At 40.1% G+C, this 26000-nt stretch overlaps 1 protein-coding gene across 1 annotated transcript in view; it reads left to right on the plus strand.

Annotated features, from left to right (window-relative positions):
- Window positions 1-1190: 1190 nt before the first annotated feature.
- ccdc149a (coiled-coil domain containing 149a) overlaps window positions 1191-26000 on the plus strand; it is a 114503-nt gene continuing 89693 nt past the window's right edge. The window contains exon 1 of the mRNA XM_069922816.1: window positions 1191-1367. Coding sequence (XP_069778917.1) covers window positions 1320-1367 — 48 coding nt within the window. The 5' untranslated portion in view covers window positions 1191-1319. The remainder of the gene's footprint in view (window positions 1368-26000) is intronic.

Genomic DNA, 26000 nt, shown 5'->3' on the forward strand with positions numbered 1-26000 from the left:
CTGAATGTAACAGCAATGGTAGTGAGATAAACAACTAGCAAAATTAAAATTTCACCTTTAAATTACAATATCATACGCACAGCCTAAATGTATTTATATTTACATAGTTTCATGTGGTTAAAGTGAAAATTCAGTAACAATAGAATTCAAAGTAAAACATTTAAGAACTACATCAAAATTATTTTAACATTAAACTTTATTGGAACATGAGATACATTAATGGAGTAGGTTTGCATAATCAATAATGGCCCAAATAATGTAGAACTTGTAGACAAATGTATATGAAAATATACTCATAAATCAAATAATACCATAAAAAATAAACAGGAACAAATACCACAAGCATTTTAGCACTTAGTGGATATCTCAACTAATTCAGAATTTTCCTTTCCTAGCCTTCAAAGCTGCAAACTTGTGAATCACTTCATTGAAATCAATGCCTTTCGCCAACTCACTTTCAACTGATAATATCGTAAGATTGGAAAACCTTGACTATCCCATGGTAGATCGCCAATAGTTCTTCATAAGTTTCAGCTTTGAAAAGCTCCTCTCACGTGAAGCCACAGATCATCAGAAAGAACTTTAGACTTAGTGAAAGGGTTGGGAGAGATTCGACGAAGTCGCATTCACTAGGAATGTCAAAACGTCTAATATTGCCCAATCTTTGGCTTCTTCCAGATCAATCTCTGCTGCTTTCTTAGGCTTGGTATTTCTCTTCAAAACTCACTCTCGGATACCTCATCATAAAAAGTGGTGATTATAAAAGCACCAGCAGCAATGAAAACAACAGCGCTTGCTGGTATGCTGCGCAGACAAAACCATGTGACTCGAAGCGTCCTTGTAATTGGGTCATCATGACAGCTCTGACTGGAGCCCATAAGAAGGTTCAAAAAGAATTTTAGGGATATTGAACCATGTCAACTGGGCTTAAGAAAAATGTTTTCGTTGTTCTAACTAACTACAGGTGTATTTATATATATAAAAATAATACCTTTCGGTTGAAACAGTGCACAAACATTTTAGAGATGGTCATTTGGGTGTCTCTCTCCCTGATGGTGTCAGCCTGCATCCCCCCACCCCGCCCCCGCCCCCCGAGTGATGCCGGGGAGCAGAGCAGTGATCCTCCCAGTCATTGTTCAGCTCGCTCACCTCCTTGCAACGCGGCTCATGTTACCTTGGCCCGACCTGACGTCGGACTCCGTTGAACGTTGATACATGGAAGTGATGTAGCCCAGCTGGGAGGAAGCGACTGAATCCTAATCGTAACGCTCATTTTCTCTTTAATAGCTTCTACCGATTCAATAAAATACACATAGGACATGACCTCCAACAGAAGCGAAGGCGAATGGCAGGGGCTAGTGAACGAGGTGAGCCTGCGTTAAACGAGTCAATGGGGTCCGGAAGGGAAATGAAATTCAGCCATCTGGTAGGAATTATATCCAATAAATATTGGTCCTGACAGGGACAGCTCGGAAGCTGGATCGAAAGCTTCCAATTCTGCTTTAATTCGTGCCTTCTGTGTAAAATGCAGCGGACCCAGCCTTCAAGGCACAGCAAGTGTGGGGGCTGCGGCTCTCATTCGCGTGTGGGATCCGGCTTGAACCCAGTGCGCGGGCGACGTGGGGAACGACCCGAGGCCAGTGTGTGTCGCGATACCAGCCTGAAAGTTAAGCCCTGAATGCAGGTCGAGCGTTTCAGTCGGTCTCCGTCCGTGCGAAACGACCCCAGATTGTCGGACCAGGGCTGGATCTGCATTTCGTAAGGTCGGGCGGCCCCAGAATAGGGGACGGTGCACATGTATCTGTCCCAAAGAGCAGGGACGGGACCCCGAACTATCCCAGAACTCAGGGCATGACTGGCCTTCAACTTCAACAGCATTTTCTTACCCTCGCTCCATTTCATGAATACGGAGAAGTTCGGGAACCTGTGTTTTGAATGGGTTCAATGATTGAGGCTCCAGTGCTATTTTGATTTGCCACCCTCTGGATGAGGATATTTATCCTCCTCGTGGTCTTAAATGACCTTCTATTAGTTGGAGACTTCTGAATCTCCACCAGAGGAAACAACCCTCCACCAAATCGCCTCCCTCTCCAGCTTGTGAGCTTGCTAAGCATTTTGCATATCTAATTGATGTAACGTGGCACAACTCAACCCCATAAAGAAACAGCTGTGCCTCTGCAAAATTCCTTCATATGAACAAAATACAATGTTGTGTGGCCCCATAAATACCTACCAAAAAAAAAGAACCCTCCCTACCTCAGTACCCTATTTTTCTTTCATCCAGTCTTCAATTTCCCTGTTGTTTCAGCCTCCACTACCATCCATGGCAATGCATTTGAGGCACACACAACTCTATGCAACAAAAAAAAAGTTTACCCCTGTTGTCCTCTGTAAACTTTCCTCCCTTCATCTTGTACAGAAATGCCCATTGTACTTCACTTGTAACAAATCCACCATCCTATCTTTCAATCAATCTGGTGAATCTTTGCTGAATTCCCTCCACAGCATGTATATATATTTTTAGATAAAGAGACATCAATTTTAGATAACATTCTAGCTGCAGCTTTACTGAGACACCATGTAACTGTAATAAGTAAGACAGTTCTCTTACATTCACATCCACCTGCAATAAATATCAATATGTCATTTGCCATCCTGAATGTTAGCTTTCAGTATTTATGTATATGCACACCCAGAACCCTCTGTTTCTACTCCTGAAGTCGATAACCTTACATTTGTTCATATTGTATCCTGTTTGTTATGTTGTTGCACCCTCGCTAAGCCTCAGGGAAGACATCACCGATGTACATTGTGGAGAATTGAGGCCCAAGTATCAATTCCTCCATGAGATGCAGTGTGCTAACATTTATTCCTGCTGATTGCTTTTTATCTGTTGACTGACTCTCAATCCATAGATGTATATTAATTACTCTCATTTCGATGTAACTTAACCTTATTCACCAGTCTCATGGGTGGGAGCCTATCACAAGTATTTGGAAAGTCTAAATGCATCACACTCACTGGATCCAGAACTTTGTAGAGAACAATCCAACTATGACAACAGCACAATCCCAGATGGCAGGACAGTTGGAGACTGTCCCAGAATGTGGAGTCACACATGGGACCACAGCAGAGTGTATTGGCAGTAAATATATATAATACACACACACACACACACACAGAGTTACGACCCCAGAGGAGTCCAAAACTCAGCAGCAATAGAAATTCACCAAGACAAATGGTTGCTTAAACAAAAGTTCTTTTTAATTTTCTTTAAACATAATAACAAGGTCAAACTTTAACTTATTACTATTAACTTAACTGAACTTAACCTCGTTCTATTTCTAAGCGCACATGTAGGTAATGTGTATATGTTCAGGAAAGTTCTTTGTTTCACAGTCCAATCATTCACTTCTCACTTCTCCAAGTTCACTAGTATCAGGCAATTCTTATACTATGCACAGAATTTAACATTTATGAATATTTACCAGGTGCTGGTGCTTAAAGTTTTATGGTTACCACTCAGGAAGGTTCTTGTTGGTTTCAGAGAGAGATTTGTTGTTTGTTGGACACACACAAACTGATTTCCTTCAATCAGTCACTTCATTGTCTTGTCGAAGTAACATACCCCAAAATGATAACCTCTTCTTCCAGGTCACCACAGAGTTCCTTTTGTTTCCCTTATTTCAGGTGAAATACTCTAGCCAGTCATTTCCTCTTATAAGGACTACAAGGGTTTTGAACAGGCTGAACGTAGAACTCACAACCCATCTTCAAAATGGGGTCTTTCAACAAACCTGCCAGCTTGCCATTTTGTAGCCTCAACTGCTACTGTAGAACTGACTTCCCCCCCTCTCTCTCTCTAAGAGAAGAATCCTTTTTTTTCCTCTCTCTGCTTGTAAAAACCAAAAATCTCTCCCAAGGCTCCAAACTCAATCTTTGAAAGATCTTACTTATTAGGACTTCTGAGCCTGGGCTTTATTGCCAGTACACAATAGATCAGCATTCTTCATTGCTTCTTCCAAGCCAACCGGTGCCTCAATGTCTAGCTTCAGCAAAGCTTTTGCATTTTAAATGAGATATCTTTTGTGAAGTGTTGCTCTGTGAAGTGACCTACACAAAACCCCCACAATCTATCTCTTTTAATGACCTATTTATCCATAACTATTCTAATATCCCCCCATAAAACACAAATGATGTGTGAATATAAATATATACTGTGTGTGTGTGTGTGTGTGTGTGTGTGTGTGTGTAGTGCCAGACAGTTTATGGAACTACTCTGTGTGTAGCCCCCAGTACATAGTGGAGGACCTGAGCATCTCTGGACTGGCCTAGGTTTGGAATCCAGTGCTGCTGTTCCATGTCAGGGTTACTGGTGCAGCCAGTGTGCCTGCACTTAGCTGATGTGGGCAGTTCTTCCCGGGAGCCGCTGCTGGAGGCCAGTTTGAGTGCAAAGTTGGCCACTTTGTCTGAAGACCTACCACCAGGCATGTGTTCAGAGCATGACAGTGATGGGGAAAAAAAACAAGGTACAATTTATAATGTAAGCAGGCAGATGGATTGGTTCATTTGTTAATGCCTGACTTTAACAATCTCCAAAAGGCTCGCTGTTTCATTTGGTATTGGATTGTTGGGAATAAGTAAGAAAATTATTTGAAAAGCATAATAAAATTGCTTTTAAACATAATATGCTGGAAATACTCAACAGATATAGCAGCATCTTTTCACAGCATTGGGGGGTTGTTCAGCCCATTGTAATAATGCTATCTCCCAACAGAGCCAATTGCAGTCCTTTCCAATCCTCGATTTCCATGTTCTTATGCTCATTTCACTTGTTATATTTTCATCACCTACTTGTACAAAATGATCATTTACTATATTCAGCTAATGCACCAGTAGAACTTTGGGGTATGGGAGGAAACTAGAGCACCCAGCAGAAACCCACATTAGCACAGGGAGAAGAGTCAGGGGTTGAACCTGGGTCTCTGGGGCTGTGAGGCAGTGGCTGTTAACCACTTTGCTACCATACCAGCCCCAGCAGTGTAACATTGCTTCTTGAAGACCTATGATTCTCCTAGATCCTAGGGATAAAACCTGATGTTTCACATCAATAACCCAAGGTCAGGACAGTTTTGATACCAGGTGCCGTTCTGAAATGTGAGACAGGATTGTATTGATCATCATTAGTGTTTCCTGGAGAAGTGAGGCCATTGGACAGCTTGCCCCTCATGGCTGCTTATGTGCCTTGGAAAGCAGAAGTCAGAAAATGCTGGCTATCTGATGCTGGTGCAGCTAATTCTTGCTGGATCCATCTCTGAATCCAGGGATAGAGATCAAACATCCGGAGGTAAGGGGCTGGGCGAATTCTGCAGCTGCCATGTCTGTCTCACACCAGGGATTATTAATGAACATTGTTTTGGCCCTTTCATTTGAAAGGAGTTATGCTACATACAATGGGGTCACTGACCTTGCCTGAAACAGTGCAAATAAGTTGTCTTGTATTTTATGAATAAATTGATTTATGTTTTAATTATTTATATAACTTATATCGTTGCAAGTGAAATTACTTTTTTTCTTCCTGTTTACTTAAATCCATTCAGACATTTTTACAAATATCTCTGGTCAACAGCAATGAGCTGTTGAAAGGTCTTCACGATGCCTTTGTGAGTTTTGTTTGCGGGAGAATCCAGCCCTACAGCTTGGTTGGTCCTGCAGGCTTGCAAAATGTATGTGCAACTCTCCATGGGAATTGTATAGGGTCAAGTTCGAACAGTATGTGTAATAAAGCCTGATCTGGCCCATTAAGTCTCTTTTACTGACCACAAATATTGCCTGATCTGAGGCTCTCTGGTATTTTCTGTTTTATTTCAAATCACTTGCATCTATGATAATGGTGATTAGCCAGCTTTTTGAGTTGTTGTAGTTCAGGTATTTCCAAGTCAGGGTGGCATGCACTTGGAAGAAAACCTGCAGATGGTGCTGTTACCATGAACCTTCTGCCCTCGTTTTGGTGGTGTAGTTGGGCGACTGGCATTTGGGTGACTGGCATTTCTGAGGAGGGAAGACATGAGTAATGGACAAATGAATATTTCAATGTGAATGAGGTGCAATCTCTTGGGCTGTTTTTTTTCATGTATGGTGTCAGGCTTCTTGGAGCTACATTCATCTAGGCAGATGAAGAGTGTTTCATCATATTCCTAACAGGTGCCCAGGAAAGGCTTTGCAGTATGAGAAACTGAGTAACAACCCTCTGGTACTACCCTGACTCCTCCTAAAAAACATCCTAGGCCCAATGTGATCTCTCCTTCCAGAGCCCCAACCATGTGAGACCCTGTTTAAGGCCTGGCTAAGTCCATGCAGAATGTCTTCCATACTTCCCTCAGCAATGTCTTGGTCACCTCTTCAAAAAATTCACTCAAGTCCACGTGACATAATTTCCCACACAAAGCTATGCTGCCTATCTTTGCCTTTCCAAATGCATGTCAATCTTGTCTGTTGGAATCCCTCCAGTAACTCACAGTTCAACTGGCTGGCCTGTAGTCCCTTGGTTTATCCATGCAGCTTTTTTAAAAATAAAGGCACAACGTGAGCTACCCTCCAATCTTGGGCCCTAATCTGTGTTTAACAATGAGGTGAATATCTGCCTGGACTCCAGCAATTTCTTCCCTAGTTTCCAATAATAATCAGGGCCTGGGGATTTATCAACCTTCATGCTTTTTAAGATCTCCAACACCTCCTTTTTCATACTGTATACAAGACTGCAATTTACCTCCACGTCTTTCTCCATAGAAAATACAGATGAGAAATATTTGTTAATCACCTCGCCCCTATCCTGTGATGACACACATAAACAATTTAAATGATCTTTAAGGGGCTCTATTCTTAGTTACCCTTTGCCTTTACAATTTTGTGGCATCTCATGGGATTCTACTTAACTTAATCTACCAGAATCATCTCTTACCCCTGCCCTCTATTTCCTTATTAAGTCAACTTCTATATCCTCTACTGTTTGAAGGATTCACTTGATTTCAACTGTACAACTGACATGTGCCTCCTTTATCTTGACCAGATCCTCAACACCTCTAGTTATCCAGTGTTCTCTAATGGAACATAGAAAAATACAGCACACTACAGGCCCTTCAGCCCTCACAATGTTGTGCCAACCCTTCTATTTCTTAAAAAAAGTACTAAACCCTCCTCATCCCATCCATGTGAATGTCTTCGAGTTTCTTAAATGCCCCCAATGTTTCAGCCCCAGCAAGGCATTTCAGGCACCTGCAACTCTGTAAAAAAAACTTCCCTCTCTTAACTTTATACATATGTCCACTGGTGTTTGCTGATCCTGCCCTAGGAAACGGGTACTGACTGTCCACTCTGTCTATGCCTTTCATCATCTTGAAGACCTATATCAAGTCTCCTCTCATCCTTTTACGCTCCAGAGAGAAAACTCCCACCTCTGCTAACCTTGCCTCATAAGTCTTGTTTCCCAATTCAGACCACATCCTAACAAATCTCCTCTTCACCCTCTCCATTGCTTCCACATCCTTCCTATAATGAGATGACCAGAAATGAACACAATACACTAAGTGGTCTTAGCAGAGATTTGTAGAGTTGCAGCATGACCTCTCTACTCCTGAATTCAATCATCCTATTAATGAACCCCAGCATCCCATAGGCATTCTTAACTATCCTGTGCGGCGACCTTGAAGGATGTATGGATTTGAACCCCAAGGTCCCTATGTTGCCAGGCTTTGAAGATGGGAGTATTCTCATCTGCCATTTGTGATTACATGTGGCAGGAGTGCGGAGCTTTGATTGATTGGTGGTGCTCTTGCTTAGCTGTGTCTTTTGTTCCATAGCATACATGTAATCTATGTTAGAGCTTTACTATGTTGGCATCTTAGTTTTAGCAATGGTTGAGCATTGCACCTGATTTGTTCTTCTGCTCTTCATATTGAACCAAGATTTATTCTGTGGAATAGTTTTGATGGGAGAGTGATGAATGTGCCAAGCTTTGTGATTACAAGTTGGGGTGGAAGAAATTTTTGCTTCTCCCAATAGTCCACAGTGCCTTGTTGATGCTCATTTTTGAGAGCTGCCTGGCCTCTTACTGATGGATAAAATGATTTGGCGATGCTGAAAAAGATACTGCCGTTTATTCTTGTTACATGAACCTACAGTTTTAACTGTGGTATCCTTGATAACCTGGCTTCACTCGTGAAATTTAGAATATTACAACCTCTGTGCAAAGGATCATTTCTTGCATGAAATAGATTTTAGCATATTGTTTATAATTAAGTTTTGAGTGTATTTCATGTAATGCACAGTGAACATTATCTTCAGGTTTTGAATCCTTGGCTCTTCCAGAAACATTGGAGAGTGGTGAGCTTGCAAAAATATTTTATTGAGTGAAGTTTGAAGTTGCAAACTATTCTCAATTACCAAGATCCAATTTCTAGTCAGCGGAAAAGAGACAGCACTTATCAATGACCTCAACTGAACATTCTCATGAAGATTTATGACTCATCTATGGTGTGGATTTCACATTTTTGATGTGATTTATCGATGTTAGATCTATGACATCAACCAAATGTCTGGACAGCCAATCAGGTTAAAGAGGATGTAAATAATATAAATATATTTTTCCCAAACATCAAAGGAATATAACAGAACTAAATGCCATAAACATCAAATAATCATGTAATATTTTTTCATTTTTTAAAAAACATTGCAGTTTATATGATTAAATTATGTAAAATTAGATTTTCAAGTCTAGTAGGTTATTTAGCAGTACATCGTTTTAAAAATATTCATGCTGCCGCAAAACAATGAATTTCATAACATGTCCATAACAATAAATTGTGATTCAGATTTTCCGATCAGCAGTCAGGAATGGTCTGTACTGCAGACCTTGGGGAATCCGCACAGTGATGTAAATTTCCTGTTTCTTGATTGCCAATTATAGTGTGATCCTTCTCAGAGCTTGGAGTTGTGTTCAGAAGCAGTGATTATTGCCAAGTTGCTGACAAAGCTTGTTTAGTTGGAGCAAATACCTGACGTGGCATTAAAATATCACTTATGCTTCATTCAACAATATTTTCATTGTGTCTTACAGTGAGAAATAGTGCATAAAAGATCAAGTTCACTTTGCTGATTCTCTGTTGACCGCAATTGTGAGAACTGCAAGATTGTATTAGTCATTAAGTAACTTTGGATCTTTACATTTAGTTGCATAACTACATACTCATTTCTACTAATGATTATTCTTGTTTCTTATTTATTGGTGTGGTCTTGAATATAGCACATCATCTGTTTGTTGTAAGATGAATATTACAGAATAATAAAGGAAACACAGAAAGTCTCACTGTCATTACAATCACAAACTAATTTCCCTCTCCTCATCTCATCTATCTTCTTTCATCTTAAGTTTGCCTTTTTAAAGCTTTATATGAATCCTCCTGATTTATGTCCCATTCTATGTTTTGGTAGGTCTGGACCTTTGCAAAGATTATTTTAGATACTCAACAATTTATATAATTTCTGAGAGATTATCACAGTTGGGTTGTTTAATTAAATAAGCCATGAGTAAATAAGTACTTTAAAAGCAAATCCTAGTCTGCGGTAGTACTATTTTTCAATTATTCTCTTGCAGAAGCAATGGTAGCTTAAGATACAGAGTTGCATTTATTCTATTGGGTTGAAGAAAGATGAGGTGGGGTATTTAGATTTATTCTGATGATAATTTTAATATGATAACATGCTGCCATTTTTAGTATTGTTATCTATTGCACTGTGGTGAATCATTAACATTATTCTGGTTTTCATTAATCTGTCCATAATATACTGTATTTTGTAGTATTTTTGGATATCTAATTTCTGTAAGAGGCGGTAAACAAGAAGTCTGCAGATGCTGGAAAACTGGAGAAGCACACAAAGAGCTGGAGGAACTCAGTAGGTCAGGCACCATGCATGGAAAGCAGAAGGCTGAAAACCCTTCATCAGGGCCAAAGCATTGACTGTCTATTGTTTTTCATGGATGCTTCTTGACTTGCTGAGTTCCTCCAGCATTTTGTGTGTTTCTCCAATTTCTGTAAGTTTTTCTGGATGTTTCTACTGTGATGGAATATAGATTTTTTTTGGGGAGATAACTTGGGGCAAGTTTGTTAGAGTAGGTCACCGACAAACACTTTAAAAGAGATCTTATTTAAAATACTGGAGCTCTGTTAATGCTAGACATGTCAGGGCCTCAGAGTCTTTGCAAAAGCTTTGGAACATGTCCAAGAGACTTTACTAATGGATTGTTGTTTACAAAAGGGCATCAGATGAAAGAGCTTGTCGGAGCCACATATTATCTGGAAGGGAACTTGCTGTTCTAAGAGGATCATGTGGTTTTGCAAGCAGAGAGAGTCAAACAGGTTTTCCCTCAGAGAGAGAGAGAGAGAGAGAGAGAGAGAGAGAGATTAGTTCTACAGTGTTACACCCAGCAACAGCAGCTGGGACTGGAACAGGACAAGCTGGCAAGTTTGTGGAAAACCTTGGAAAACAGGTTGTGAGTTTTTAGTTCACCTGGTCATAGCCCTTGTGGTTCATGCAAGAGGAGAGGACTGGCTGTCTAATGTTTCTCTTGGAATAAGAGAAACAAGAAGGAACTCTGTAGAGACCTGAAAGAAACATGTTATCTGGAGAACCCTGAGGGGGAAAGTTTCTTCAGAAAGACACTGAAGCGGCTGGGTGTCCACTGTACAACAAATCTCTCTCTGAAAACCAACAAGAACCTTCCTGAATGGTAACCATTTACCTTTCAAACATCAAAGCCTGGTGAACTTCATAAATGTTAAATTCTGTGCACAGAATAAGAAATGCCTGCAACCAGTGAACTTGGATAAATGAGAAGTGAGATTGGACTGTGAACCAAAGAACATTTCTGAACTTACACACACATTACATACACGCGCGCTTAAAATTAGAAGAGGGTTAAGTTAGGTTAGTTAAGTCAATAGTGATAAGTTAAAGTGTGATTCTGTTTTCATGTTTAAAGATAATTAAACGCACCTTTTGTTTAAGTAACCCTTTGTCTTGGTGAATATCTATTACTGCTAGGTTTTGGGGTCCTCTGGGCTCATAACACTGCAACAGTGATTCCAATTGAGTTATCTTCCTCATTTGAATTATGTGAGATAGCTCTATTGTTGTAATTTGATAAATATTAGTTTGAAATAATGACTTTTACTGACTGGGAATGATCTAAAACAGTCATTGACTAAGCAAGTGATTCCATGTGAAGGAGTTCTCCAGTGAAATGCTATTCACAGAACACATTGGATAGAAGTCCATTGAGCTTGTCCATGGATGGCTTTGTTCAGTTTGATACCAAGTATTTGGGGAATGATATCTATACAGTTTGTCTTGTCAGGGTCGATGGAAAAGATTTTATTGAAAGAAAGCAATTTTTTAAAGAGTTATTTACATATTTACTCAATCATACCTGATATATACTTTCCAAGATTTTATTTTAAAATGTTGTATTTCTTTAGGTTTCTTTTACCGAGTTGCAATTCACAAGCATATAAAACTATACACCTGTATGATCTTTTTGATACAGGTTTTTAAATGATAATTTAAATGTAAATTTATTCTTGAAAGCTGAAGTGTTTTGCTGCGGTTGTTAGTTTGTGGGGTGAATGGTCTCACCACTTGTTCTCAAGGTTGTAAAGTTGGAAAATGTTTTTCAAACTCATCTTCAAAAAATGCCCATGTTGTTAAAGTGTCAGCTACATTACAAAAGCAGCTAAGTTTGAGTGCTGAAAAAATGCCAGAAATGGTATTTCAATGCTAAAAATTATTTGTTATTGACAAAGTCGCACCATGGTACCTCATGTAAGAGACATCAAGAGCAGAAAAGAGGCTCTGAACTTGTATTTTGTTGACTCCCAGTATGGGAGCTGTTGTGAATGAGTGTTAATTCAAGAATATCATTGATTGAAAAGGAAACTATTAAGCTGTGCTCCAACTGTCAAAATTACCGTGTCATTTTAGTACATCATGATCCAGATCAATTAAACCACATATCATGGATGCATAAAATGGTCTCAGCGCATAAGATTCATTGTGTTCATACCAATTCACTACCAGATCAACTCGTGAGTTCCAATCCTCTGTCTTTTCCCATTACTATTTGTGCTCACCAGATGTTTATCCAGTTCACTCTTGATGTATACAATGGAAACTGCCTCCAATATATATGCAGGCAGTGCATTACAGTTTTCAAAACCATATTGCCAGTAAAAGCTTTTTCTCATGTCTCTGTAATCTATCCTAATAGCTGTAGACTTTGTCCCAGGAACTACTCTTGTAAACATTTTCTGAACCATCTCTTTGTCTTCATATCCTTATAATGAGGCAATCAAAGTTGAACACGGCACTTCAGTTAGGGGGAGTCCAGTATTTTAGTAATGTTCAGTATGACGTCCCTGCACCCCTGTCTTTGTTGATAAAGCCCATTATTGCATAAGTAACTTCTCAACTTGCCCTCCAACTTGGAATGTGTTGTTCATCCATATCATTAGATCCCACTGCCTCTGTACTCCTTTAGCAAAGTATCCTTCATTCTATATTGTCACTCATTCTTCCTACGAAAATGCATTACCTCACATTTCTCCGCATTAAACCTCATCTGCCACCATTCAAGCAACTTGTTTATATCTGGTTGCATTTTATTGCGGTTGTCTTCACAAATCACAATATTGCCTGTCCCCCATCAGACTTGTCAGCCACAAACGAGCCTGCAGCTGACGTGGACTTTTACCCCCTCCATAAATCTTCGTCCGCGAAGCCAAGCCAAAGAAAGATGTCATCTGCAAATTTAGACATTTTGGTTTGTGCCCTCACTTCTAGGTCATTAACATAGATTTTTTAAAAAAGGAATGGCATATCATTTATTTTTAGTTAATGCCATTAGTCACCTCTAGAATAAAAATCAACCATTCACTACAAACCTTTATCATGACTGTGTGGCCAAACACTGCTGGAAATCATCTACAAATTTGCAGATGACAATATTACTACAGGCCAGATTTCAAACAAGGATGAGATGTCTATAAAAATGGGATAGAGTCTGGTGATTTGATGTCAGGACAACAACCTCTCCCTCAATGTTTGCAAACTGAAAGATTTTCTTTCTATCAAGAAGGTGGACCAGCATCTCTACTATCTCAGAAGCCTAAAGAAATTTGATATGTTTCCCACATCTATTGACAATTTTTTATAGCTACATCATAGAACATATCTATCAGGATGCATCAGAGCTTGATATGGGAACTGGTCTGCCCAAGACTCCAAGAAATAATGAATGCAGCTTGAGCCATCATGCAAACCATCCTCCTCTATTTCTCTACACTTGCTGTTGTCTAGGGAAAGTATTAAAGACTCATCCCACCCTGGTCACCTCTCTTCTCCCCACTTCTGCCAGGCAGAAGATTCATGAGTTTGAAAACAGCCACCACAAGATTTAAGGACAATTTCTTCCCCATTGTTATCAGAAAATTGAATGGAATCATTATCTCAGTACACTAGATAATAAACAATTCAGTTCTATTCAACCCTGTGGTACCTTTTATTCTGTGACTTGTATCCATGCTATCAATGTCCCTTTTAGGCCACATGCTTCATATTTGCTGATAAGTCTGTTATGTGGTACTTTATCAAAAGTACACCAACCACTGAAAGCGCATTAACCTCATCAATGCTAAATGTTCCCTGATCCAATAATTACATATGAAATTCGTTACAAACATTTTGCCCTTAATTAATCAGTGCTGGTCTGGCCATGATCCATCACCCTTCAGGTGACAAAAAAAAACTTCTCAAGATCAATGTTTCCCCGCCACTGAAGTTAAATTGACTGGCCTGTAGTTGCTGGACTTACTCTCTTTTTTGAACATGGATCAATTAAGGGCGAATGTTTGTAACCAATTACATATAATTTACTTCCCTTTGGCAATTCCAAAGAGCATTATTGTCAAGGATCTCCAATTCCCACCTCTTCAAAATCCAGCATGCATGCCATCTCCTTCTGGTAATTTGCCAATTTTAAATGTAACCAGCTACTTCCATTCTATTGATGTTTAACAGATCTAAGGTTTGTACTACGTGTTCCTTCTCTGTTTGGAAGCACCATCTTCCTGAGTGAAGTCAGTGTACACAGTACTCATTTAGTACCTCAGTGGTGCCCTCACCATCTATGCGGATATTACCATTTTTATCCTTTATAGGTCCCATTCCTCTCTGAAGTGCCCTTTTACAATTTATATGCCTGAACAACACTTGGATTCTCATTTGTTTTGGCAGCTATTCTTTTCTCGTATCATCTCTTTGCTTCTCTTAATTTAACTTTCCCTCAGATTTATTTGTAATCAGCGTGATTCTAATTGGTATTTAAAGCAGAACACTTATCATAAGCAATAATTTTTTTTTGCTCTAACTTCTCAGTACCTCTCCTCAGTACCTCTCTGGAGAGGTTTGGATTTAGTTTTATTTTCCTTTACTTGTTATTAGATTGTGCTTCAGCTAAACCTGCACCATATCTTCCTTAAAGGCAACCCACTTTTTATATGCCAGAGTATTGCCTGCCAAGATTTGGTTGCAATTTACCTGGACTGGATCCATTCTCATCCCATTAAAATTTGCCTTCTTCCAATAAGTTTTAATTATACTCAAATTGATTTTATATCAGAAAATTCCATGAGTAGTTTCAAGTTTATGCCAATGTCATTATGAAATGAGTCAAGAAGACACTCAGAATATTCAACTGTTGCCTGTGACAGAGAGGCTATTGGAGGAAGATGCATAATTAGGGCATTAGATTCAAGTTGAATGCCAATGGTGGGTGGGGTGTGGGGGAAATTGCCTAAATGTTAATTACAGTTTTAGAGGGCTTGGCTAATGAAAAAAATGAAATAGTTCTGTCATGAAAAATGATTTAAAATATGATTTTTTTCTCATGTCTTTAGTGTTTTGCAGCTAGGTTGATTAAAAAAAGCACCAGTTTGCATACATTCAAGAGTCTGATGGCAGTGAGGAAGAAGCTGTCCTTGTGCTGCTGAGGGCTCGTCTTTAGGCTCCTGTACCTCTATCCCAATGGTAGCAGAGTGAAGAGGGCATGGCCTGGGTGGTGGGGGTCCTTGAGGATAGAGGCTCCTTTCGTAAGACACCGCCTCATGTATATGTCCTCGATGGAGTGAAGTCTGGTGCCTGTGATGTTGCAGGCTGAGTTAACAAACCTCTGGAATATTTTCTTGTCCTGAGAGTTGACACCTCCATACCAGGGTCTCCACAGTAGACTTGTAGAAGTTTTCGAGAGTTTTCAGTGACATACATCCTCAAGTATAGCCACAGACGAGCCTTCTTTGTGATTGCATCAATGTGGAGGCTCCAGGTCAGATTCTCGGAGATGTTAACACCCAGGAATTTGAAGTTTTTGACCATCTCCACTTCCTCTTGAAGTCCACAATTCTCTCCTTGATTTTGCTAACATTGAGTGCAAGGTTGTTGGTGTGATGCCACTCAATGACCTGATCTTTCTCCCTTCTCTAATCTTCATCATTGCCATTTGTGATTCTGCCAACAACCATGGTGTCATCAGCAAATTTGTAGATAGCATTGGAATTGTGCCTGGCCACGCAGTCATGGGTGTAGAGTGAGTAGATCAGTGGGCTAAGCACACATCCTTGAAGTGCACCTGTATTAATAGTCAGTGAGGAGGAGATCTTGTTTCCAATTCATACTGACTGTGGTATTACTCCAGACCCCAATCAGTGAGGATTGGTAAGAACATCTCTTCCACAATTTCTATCTGCACTGGAGCACCTCAGGGCTGTGTTATTTCCCCTTGCTCTACTCGCTTTACACCAATGACTATGTGGCTTGGTACGACAACAATGCCATTTACAAATATGGTAATGATACCATGGTGGTGGGCTGTATAAAAAGGAGCCATGTCAGCATACAGGGGGAAGATATAAAATTTGGTTGAATGGTGAACTAACAACAGCTTCACACTCAAGGTCAACAAAACAGGAGCTGATTGTAGACTTTAAGAAGTGAAAACCAGAAGTGTATGATCAAGTGATCATTGGAAGGATCAGAGATGGAGAGGGTGAGCAAATTTCAGTACCTTGGAGTCACCATATCGGAGGACCTGACATTTTAATATCATGGTGAAGAAAGCGCGTCAGCACCTCTACTTCATCAGGAGTTTGCAGAGGTTCTGTACATGTCGGAAACCATGGCAAACCTCTACACATGTAGTGGAAATTGTACTGACTGGCTATATCATTGCCTGGCATGGGACCGCCAATACCTCTAAGCGGATGGCCCTGCAAATATAAGTGGACGTAGCCATTACATCACTGGCAAAACTCTCCCGACCACTGAGAAGATCTATATGGGATGCTGAGATTGCAAAAGGCAGCAGAAATCATCATGGTTCCACACCACCCAGATCATGCTCTGTTCTTGCTGCTGCCATCAGAAAGGAAGGTATAGGTGCCACAAGTCTTGTAACACCAGGTTCAGGAACACTCACTAGCCTTCCACCATCAGAGTCCTAAATAAGAAGCTCAAAGGCTTATTTAAGGACTCGACACATTATTGATTACTGAATTTTTTTCTGTATTGCACTGTTTGTTTACATTTCTTTTTTTGTTTATATTTCTCTCTTTTAGAAACATAGAAGATAGGAGCAGGAGTAGGTCATTCGACCCTTCGAGCCTGCTCCGCCATTCAACGAGATCATGGCTGATCTTAAAGTTCAGTACCCTGTCCTCGCCTTCTCTTCATAACTTTTAATACCCTTATACTGAAGAAATATATCTAATTCCCTCTTAAATATATTTAATGAACCTGCCTCTACTGCCCTCTGTGGCAATGAATTCCACAGATTCACCACCCTCTGGGTCAAGAAATTCCTCCTCATCTCGGTCCTAAATGGTTTGCCTATTATCCTCAAACCATGGCCCCGGGTTCTGGATTTTCGTATCATTGGAAACATCCCATCTGCATCCACTCTGTCCAGTCCTGCCAGAATTTTATATGTCTCTATGAGATCCCCTCTCAATCTTCTAAACTCCAGCGAGTACAATCCCAATTTGCGCAATCTTTCCTCATAAGTCATTCCTGCCATTCCAGGTATCATATCTTTTTTTTCTTTTTTTCTTTTTCTTGAGTACAGTTTACAGCAGGGGTGGCCAAACTTTCTCGATTGTGGGCAACATACAGAAAAATACAAGGAGTGACAGGCCATACAATATTAAGCCTGGCAATTTTGAACCACCACGGGCTCCTTTAACAGGCCATTGAAAGCCTGTACAGAGCTGACGGCAGTCGCACTGGGTGGTTGGACCCCGTGGGGGAGCTCCCTGCACTCTAAGGTCCGCACCAGCACTGCTGTTACAGCAGCTCCCGCAACACTGCCATTTTGTTTCTCGAAAGGGCAACTTGAAAATGAGCAACAGATCACAGTTGGTCCAGGGGCTGTAGCTTGGCCACCCCTGGCTTACAATTACTGATAAGGAAACATTTTGTCTGGCGCACAGCAAAAATAATCTCAGGGTTGGTTGTGATGTCATTTATGGACAATAAATCTGAATATGAACTTGATAACTCCTTATGAGAATTTGTCCTTGGGTTCCATAAGTCCTGCATTCATCCAGTCCTCTGGCACTCTTCCTGCTGTGCTGTTGCCTGATTTAGTTTTATCCAAGCTTCGATTTCTCAGGGCCTTGTGTCTAATGACTTGTGGAACCCACAATAATTACATCGACAAGATGGCTTTAATTACAAAAAACTGATAAACTACTTGGCCAGGTTACAGGTACAGGAGCAAGAGGGGGTAAGTCTGGACACACCAGCCTTTATTGGGAAATCCAGGGAGGAGTTAGGGAAGGTTAGGGAGGTTCAGACTGGCCAGTTCATACATCTATGCAGATACCTTTCACAACATGACTAAAAACTGCAGTTCACCTAAAACGGAGGAAGCTGTTCACTTGCCTGCAGATTACCTCGGCCAGTGCTCCTTTTTAAAGACCATCTCGTCCCAGCCATGGGGAATAACATCATCACATATATCACTGACTCAGAATTATTGTTCGCTTTCAAGGTTGTCTCACATTAGGGAGTAGGTTGTCAAATTTTTCGATTGGCTTATTTTGCACTGGAATTGATTGGCGATGTCATTTACTTCAGGTTATATTGATTTTCATTTGGAAAATGCACTATGTGATACAGTTTCTAGGTGATAATATTTATCAGCTCTACAACAGTAAATGTAGATCAGTTATTGACTGTTCGTAGAAGATTTAAGAATGTGGGCTTGTTGTTTACTGGAGATTTAAAATATCAGCACATTTTACTGCTCATTGGTTGTTTAATTCGGTCTACACTTATTGTCTGTTGTGTGAATTGTAGTATGGCATCAATCAACTGACAATAAATTATTAAGTTGTCATTAACAGAAATAATACCTCCAGATTTTTTAAATAAATGCTGTTAAAATATTTATTCTGCAGATAAAATATTGGCAGGTATGCAAAATATTTCTGATGCAACAGGGTTGTTAAAAAACATTTAGGGCTGATTTTACAAATAGGGCTTAAACCTAGTCCCAGACTAAAATGTCTGTTTGAGTTGTCTTTTCTCCAAGTGACTTGTGCAGATTTATCTTAAAATAGTCGTAGATTTAGCCTGTGTGGATTAACAAAGCTGATTGCAAGAGGGAGGTGTGACAGACAGATTATGTTGTGTTTATATCATATATAGATATGTTTTTGGGAGATAAATTGTGGCAGGTTTTAGTGTAAGTCACATACAAACACTTCAAAACAGATCTCATTTAAAATACTGGAGCTCTGTCTGAATGCAGTTTGCTGTTTTAGGAGGATCATGTGGTTTTGCAAGCAGAGGGAGAGTAAAACAGGCTTTTCCCTGTGTTTGTGTGTGAGAGAGAGAAAGAGAGGGGAGAGGTGGAGAGAGAATTCAGTTCAGCAGCCACAGCTGAGACTGGAACAGGAAAAGCTGGCAAGCTTGTGGAAAACCCCCCATTTTGAAGATGGATTGTGAGAACTTAGTTCAGTCTGGTCAAAGCCCTTGTGGTCCATACAAGAGGAGAGGACTGAGTGCCTAATATTTCCCTTGAAATAAGAGAAAAAGCAACTCTGTTGTGACCTGAAAGAAAGCGGTTATCATCTGGAAAACCCTAATGGGGGCAAGTTTCTCCAGCAAGATACTGCCATGGCTGATTACAAGGGATCAGTTTGTGTCCAGCGAGCAACAAACCTCTCTCTGAAAACTGACAAGAACCTTCCTGAGCAGTAACCATTTACCTTTCTGTGAGAGAATATGTTGGGGTGAACAGTCTTTGCAAAAGCTTTGGAGAATGCCCAAGAGACTTCACGAATGGATTGTTGTTTACAAAAAGGTAACAGATGAAAGAGCTTATCAGAGCTGCATTCTGTGTGGAGCGGAACTTGCTGTTCTAGAGGGGTCATGTGGTTTTGCAAGCAGAGAGAGTAAAACAGGGTGAGAGAGAGAGAGAGAGAGATCAGTTCTACAGTTTTACCATCAACAGCAGGAACTGGAACAGGACAAGCTGGCAAGCTTGTGGAAAACCCCATTTGGAAGACGGGTTATGAGTGCTTAGTTCAGCCTGGTCAAAGCCCTTGTGGTTCATGCAAGAGGAGAGGACTGGCTGTCTAATGTTTCACTTGGAATAAGAGAAACAAAAAGGCACTCTGTGGTGACCTGAAAGAAAGAAATGATCATCTGGAGAACCCTGAGGGGGCAAGTTTCTTCAGCAAGACACTGAAGTCGCTGATTTAAAAAAAGGAATCAGTTGTGGGTGTCAGCGAACAATGAATCTCTCTCCGAAAATCAACAAAAACCTTCCTAAGCGGTAACCATTTACCTTTCAAGCACTAAAGCCTGGTGAACTTCATAAATGTTAAATTCTGTGCACAGTATTAGAATTGCCTGCAACCAGTGAACTTGGAGGAATGAGAATTGAGATGGACTGTGAACCAAAGAACTTTACACACACATTACATACATGAGCGCTTAGAATTAGAATATGGTCCTTAGAATAAAAGAAAAATAAAGATTGACATAGATAGTTTACCAAAGGAAGTAACCAATTTACTTTCTTTGATATGTTTACCATTTGTTCTTCATCTGAACTGACCAAATGGTCATCATCTGGTGTACCATCCAATGCTTGCTGGTGCTCTATTATTCCAGACAGCAAGTCACTCAATTAATTAGTCTTGTCTTTTTTTTTGGTTATCCACCACCAGTACTTAAATCACTCTCTTCTGATCTCTGCATTCTCTTTTTTTAAAGCCATTTTAAGGTTCTACCACAGAGTCTGTAAAGGCAGATATCATTCAATATAAGTGATGTCACAAAAATATGAATGAGGAATGTGAAATACTGATAATAATGAAAATACCTCACCTGAATTTGTTGTACTGATCTTGTGGTTAAATTTTCATTGAATTCACTGTAAATTGTGGCCCAACCACTCTTTTTTTGCTCAATAATTATTACTTTCAATAACTTGATGGTTTGACACAATTTATTTTAGTAGCACTTTTCATATTCATTGAAGTCTTTTTAAACAAATTCTTTTTGCCGCTGCTAATGTTTTGTCTCAAGATTCACACCAATAATTCCGGGTTTTCATGAGCAACATTAGACCAACATCATGTACTCATACTTAACCTAATCAGGCTTAACCTGGGCGTTCTCAGTAGGCTTACTTACCTTACACCAGGACTACATAATCTCTGACCAACTAAGCCAAATTTAAGACACATTCATGAAAACTACTTAAGTATGTACTAGTTTAACTAGTACCTGTACTCATTAAGGCCTACTCCTAGTTCCTGTCTGTGCAACTAGCCTTAAAGTCTTACATTACAAGAGAAAGTATGTCATTTTTAAAAAAAAAATTATATTCACTGAATTGTTCAGTAGCAAATTTATTGCTTTCAATTGGAAGGAGCAGCTCATTTCAGTGAAAAAATGGTTGTTTGAACTTTTTGTACCCTATGAGCCTGAAACTCAGTCAACTCATCATTTGGACTCAGTTTTAACCATTTACTACTACTGCTAATGTCCTTCAGGTGTGCAGATGAAAGGGAAATTAATGACATGTAAATTTAGGCATTTTTTTCCCCCCTCAATCATAGGAAAAAGGCTTTTGGCCCATTGTGTCCTCATTAGCTCCTTACCAGAACAACTCTCTGGTTCGATCGTCAGTCCCTTTCTTTGCAGTCAAGCAAACTTTTCTCCAAATTATTTCCATTCATCTAACAGGACATTGACCACCCACTTCCCTTGCCTCCGCCCCAATTTTATTCCATGGTTCAATGAGATCATAATTGATCAGTGAACAAATGCCGTAAAATCGTCTTGTTTCCATATTTCTTTTGGTAAACGAAGCTTTCATCAGACTCAGGTTTAACAATATCATTCTGCCATTTGCAGAGGACATCCAAATTTTCTATTACCCCAAATGTGCACCATTGCTTTTCTCCTGAAAGGATGATGTTATGCTCGCAGTCCTAAATCCATGTATTATGCTCCAAGTCCTATCCATATATTAGTGATTTCAGCGTCTATACAATCCAAATTGTGTAATTTCTGCTCATCATCTACTCCTTAAAATTTATATTTAATTCAAGTAAAAAACACTGAACATTTTAAGGTCAATATGTCCTTCCTCAGATACAAGATTCAGAACATGCTAGGAGGGATTTAATTGTATTGTCCCAGCTTAACTTCTGACCCCTTATATTCAAGTCATCAATTATAAAAGACAGCATTCCAACTAATTTAAAACCAAAATACTGCAAATGTCAAAGTATGAAAGAAATCAGAAAAGCAAGAAATACTCATCATTATCAGGCAACTATTAGAGTAATGCTGCAAGGAAGCATGCCCTTCAGCCTAACTCATCCATGCCAATGAAGTTGTCTATCTGAGCTAGTCCCATTTTCCCAGGTTTGGCTCATATCCCTCTAATCCACTGGTTTTTAAACTTTTTCTTTCCCGTCACATACCACCTTAAGTAACCCTATGCCATAGGTGCTCTGTGATTAGTAAGGGATTGCTTAAGGTAGTATACGAGTAAGAAAAAGGTTGAGAACCATTGCTCTAGACTCAATTGTTACTGAAATATTTTGCTTGAGAAAAATTGTCATTGGCCCATTTACTTTGGAGTTATGAAACCATGCACATGACGAGTCAATGACAATTTTTCTCAAGCAAAATATTTCAGTAACAATTGGGTCTAGAGCAATGGTTCTCAACCTTTTTCTTACTCGTATACTACCTTAAGCAATCCCTTACTAATCACAGAGCATCTATGGCATAGGGATTACTTAACATGGTACCTGAGTGGAAAGAAAAAGTTTGAAAACCATTGATCTAATTCCTTCCAATTCATTTACCTGTCTCAATATCTTTTAAATGTCATAACTATACTCACCTCTACCACTTCCTCTGGTAGTTCATTCCAAATACCCACAATCTTCTTTGTGAAAACCTTGACTCTTAGGTCCCTGGTAAATTGTTCCCTTACTTTAAGTGTTTGCCCTCTGGGTTTAGAGAATCTTAACCCCCAAGGAAAAAGACTGGCTATTCACTTATCTATGCCCCTCATGGATTGGTATACCTCCATAAAGTCACACCTCAGTGTCCTTCACTCCAGAGAAAAGTAGTCCAGCCCAGTGGTTTTCAAACTGCTCCCCCCCAACCAAACTCACGTTCCACCTTAAGCAATCTCTATGCCATAAGTGCTGTTTAAGGGATTATAGTAAGGGATTGCTTAAGGTTGTATGTGAGAGGGAAGGGAAGGTTGAGAATCACTGCTCAAGACCCAATTGTTACTGAAATATTTTACTTGAGAAAAATTGTCATTGGCCCATTTCCTTTGGAGTTATGAAACTGTGCACATAATGAGTCAATTAGGTACGATTAAAACAGTGGTTTTCAAAGTTTTTCTTTCCACTCACATTCCCCCTTAAGCAATCCATTTAGTAATCACGGAGCACTGATAGCATAAGGATTACTTAAGGGGGAATGTGAGTTTAGGGGGCAGTTCGAAAACCACTGGTAGCCTATCCACACTGTTTCTAATTCAAACTCTCCAGATCCAGTAACATTCCTGTAAGTCTTTTTTGCACCCTTTCCAGTTTAATTACATCTTTCTTAGAGTGAGGTCACCAGAACAGTAAATAGTGTTCTATATATGGCATTACCCACATATTGTACAGCTGCAAAATGATATCCCAACTCTTGCACTCAGTGCTCTGACTAATGAAAGCAAGTGTGCCAAATGCCTTCTTCACCACCCTGTTTACATGCATCACCACTTTCAGGAAACTGTGTCCCTAAATCTCTGTGCTCCACAACACTCACAAGGACCCTGCTATTTATTATATAAGTCCTGCCCTAATTTGACTTATGAGAAAACAACACCTTGCACTTACCTGAATTAAGATCCATCTTTTGTGGAGAGGGAAATGGAGTTCATGTTTCAGATTGATGACCTTTCATTGGTATTGGGAAAAGTTAATAGATTAATCCCAATCAGTCTTTCAGATTAATTGCCAAATCCATTTTAATGACTGCTAAATTTATGTGGACCTCCTCTTTTTCTCGCACTGTCATTTCCCAATCCTTTCCAAGTACAGATAGATCACATACAATGAAATTAATCACTCAAAGACCTAATCTACTGATAACCCTTTGTGATGTTGCACTTTGATCTCCATCCTTACAGTGCCTCATTTATTTATGCCATTACTTAACCAGTTTATAAACATAGTGAATAATTGCAAACACAATGAAAAGTCTTGTATTTCCCTGTCCTGTAATTTAATCACCTCCTCCAAAATTTAATTTTCTCAGGCATGACCTACTCTTTTACAGATCCCTTTTGACTCTCTCTGAGGTGAATATTTTCATGGTGGGTCACTTTGGTTTTAATTATGGACTCCATTTATTTCCCAAGAACCTTTGTTTAGCTGATAGATCCATGATTTCTGCTTCTCATCTAACTGACCTAGCTTATTGAATGTGCAGTTTTTCATTTTAAAGTAGTGGGTTCTGAATCAAGAGAACCTTCGAAGAATGTACTTAAGGCATCTATAACTTTTTCCACCCACTTCCTTTATAACCTTGAAAAGAAATTATCTGGTCTGGGGCATTGTTATTTTACTGTGGTGAAATTTGATTAGGTTCTTTTTAGGATAATCAGCATATTTTCTGTAAAATAAGTAAACACCATAGATACAATTTCTTTATTTTCACTTACAATTCCATTGTTGTCTATTGCATTATTTTGTTTGCCTTTTCTGCTCCTTCAAAGTTTAAATTTATTGTCAGAGTTTCTTTCTTTGGCTTGGCTTCGCGGACGAAGATTTATGGAGGGGGTAAAAAGTCCACGTCAGCTGCAGGCTCGTTTGTGGCTGACCAGTCCGATGCGGGACAGGCAGACACGATTGCAGCGGTTGCAAGGGAAAATTGGTTGGTTGGGGTTGGGTGTTGGGTTTTTCCTCCTTTGCCTTTTGTCAGTGAGGTGGGCTCTGCGGTCTTCTTCAAAGGAGGCTGCTGCCCGCCAAACTGTGAGGCGCCAAGATGCACGGTTTGAGGCGTTATCAGCCCACTGGCGGTGGTCAATGTGGCAGGCACCAAGAGATTTCTTTAGGCAGTCCTTGTACCTTTTCTTTGGTGCACCTCTGTCACGGTGGCCAGTGGAGAGCTCGCCATATAGAGTACATGCATGACATCACATCGAACCTTGAGATTCTTTTTCCTGCAGACCAGGCAGAATTTCCAGTTATCAGTAATATAAAATGTACTCAAGAAAAAAGATGTATACAAAGTGAGAAATGTAAACAAGGAAAGAAAGAAAGGTAAACAAATGGACTGTGCAGACACCGAAATAAATAAATAATGTGCAAAGTGAGAGTCCTTTAACAAATTTCTAATTGAGTCTATTGTTTTGTAGTATGATCATTCAGTGGTAGCAACTGTTCCTGAACCTGGTGCTACAAGTCCTGTGGTTATAATACTTTATAACTCTTTCTGATGGCAGAGCATGTCCTGGGTAGCATGGATCCTTGATAATTGCTGCTGCCCATTCTTTTGGCAGCATTCCATGTAGATGTTCTCATAGGTGGGGTGAGTTTTGCCTGTGATATACTGGGCTGAGTCCTCTACCTTTTGCAGGGCCTTCTGCTCAGAGGTTTTGGTGCCCCCATACCAGGCTATGATTCAGCAGGTCAGCAGATTTTCCACTACCTATCTATGGACTCTGACTTCCCCAACCCTCCACTTCCCTCCTCTGACTTCCCCAACCCTTCACTACCCACCGCCTTCCCCACTCCTCCGATCCCCCCACTCTCTCCCCCTGAACACCCTCCACCACACTGACTCCCACTCTGACTCTTGCTTGGTCTTTACCATCCCCTCTGAATTACCCCTCTCAGAGATGTGTCCCCTTGCCCACACCTTAATGAATTCCGTGCATACCACATTGCCAAACTCTTCTTCTGTCATCTTTGCTTCCCGCCCACTTCCACAACCATAATTCTCCACCCCCCACTGAAGACCTTTTTCCCACTTTAACCCTCTTTCTCCTCTTGGACACCTCGTTCTGTCCAGCTGACCATTCTGGATCTTTATATTTCCAATTGCTGCTAAGACGGCAATTGTCTCAACTTCACCACCCCCCTTGCTTATTCCATTCTCACCTCCTCTGAACACTCTGCCCTCCACTCTCTCTAAACAAATCCTATCCTCATTATCAAACCCGCAGACAAAAGGTAGTGCTGTTGTGGTCTGGCACATTAACCTCTACCTGACTGAGGCCAGATGACAGCTCTCAGACACCTTCTGTTACTTGGTGCTTCAACAGAACCCCACCAAAGAACATCAAGCCA

Source organism: Narcine bancroftii, chromosome 3 (genome assembly GCF_036971445.1).
Source record: "Narcine bancroftii isolate sNarBan1 chromosome 3, sNarBan1.hap1, whole genome shotgun sequence".
Lineage (NCBI taxonomy): Eukaryota > Metazoa > Chordata > Chondrichthyes > Torpediniformes > Narcinidae > Narcine > Narcine bancroftii.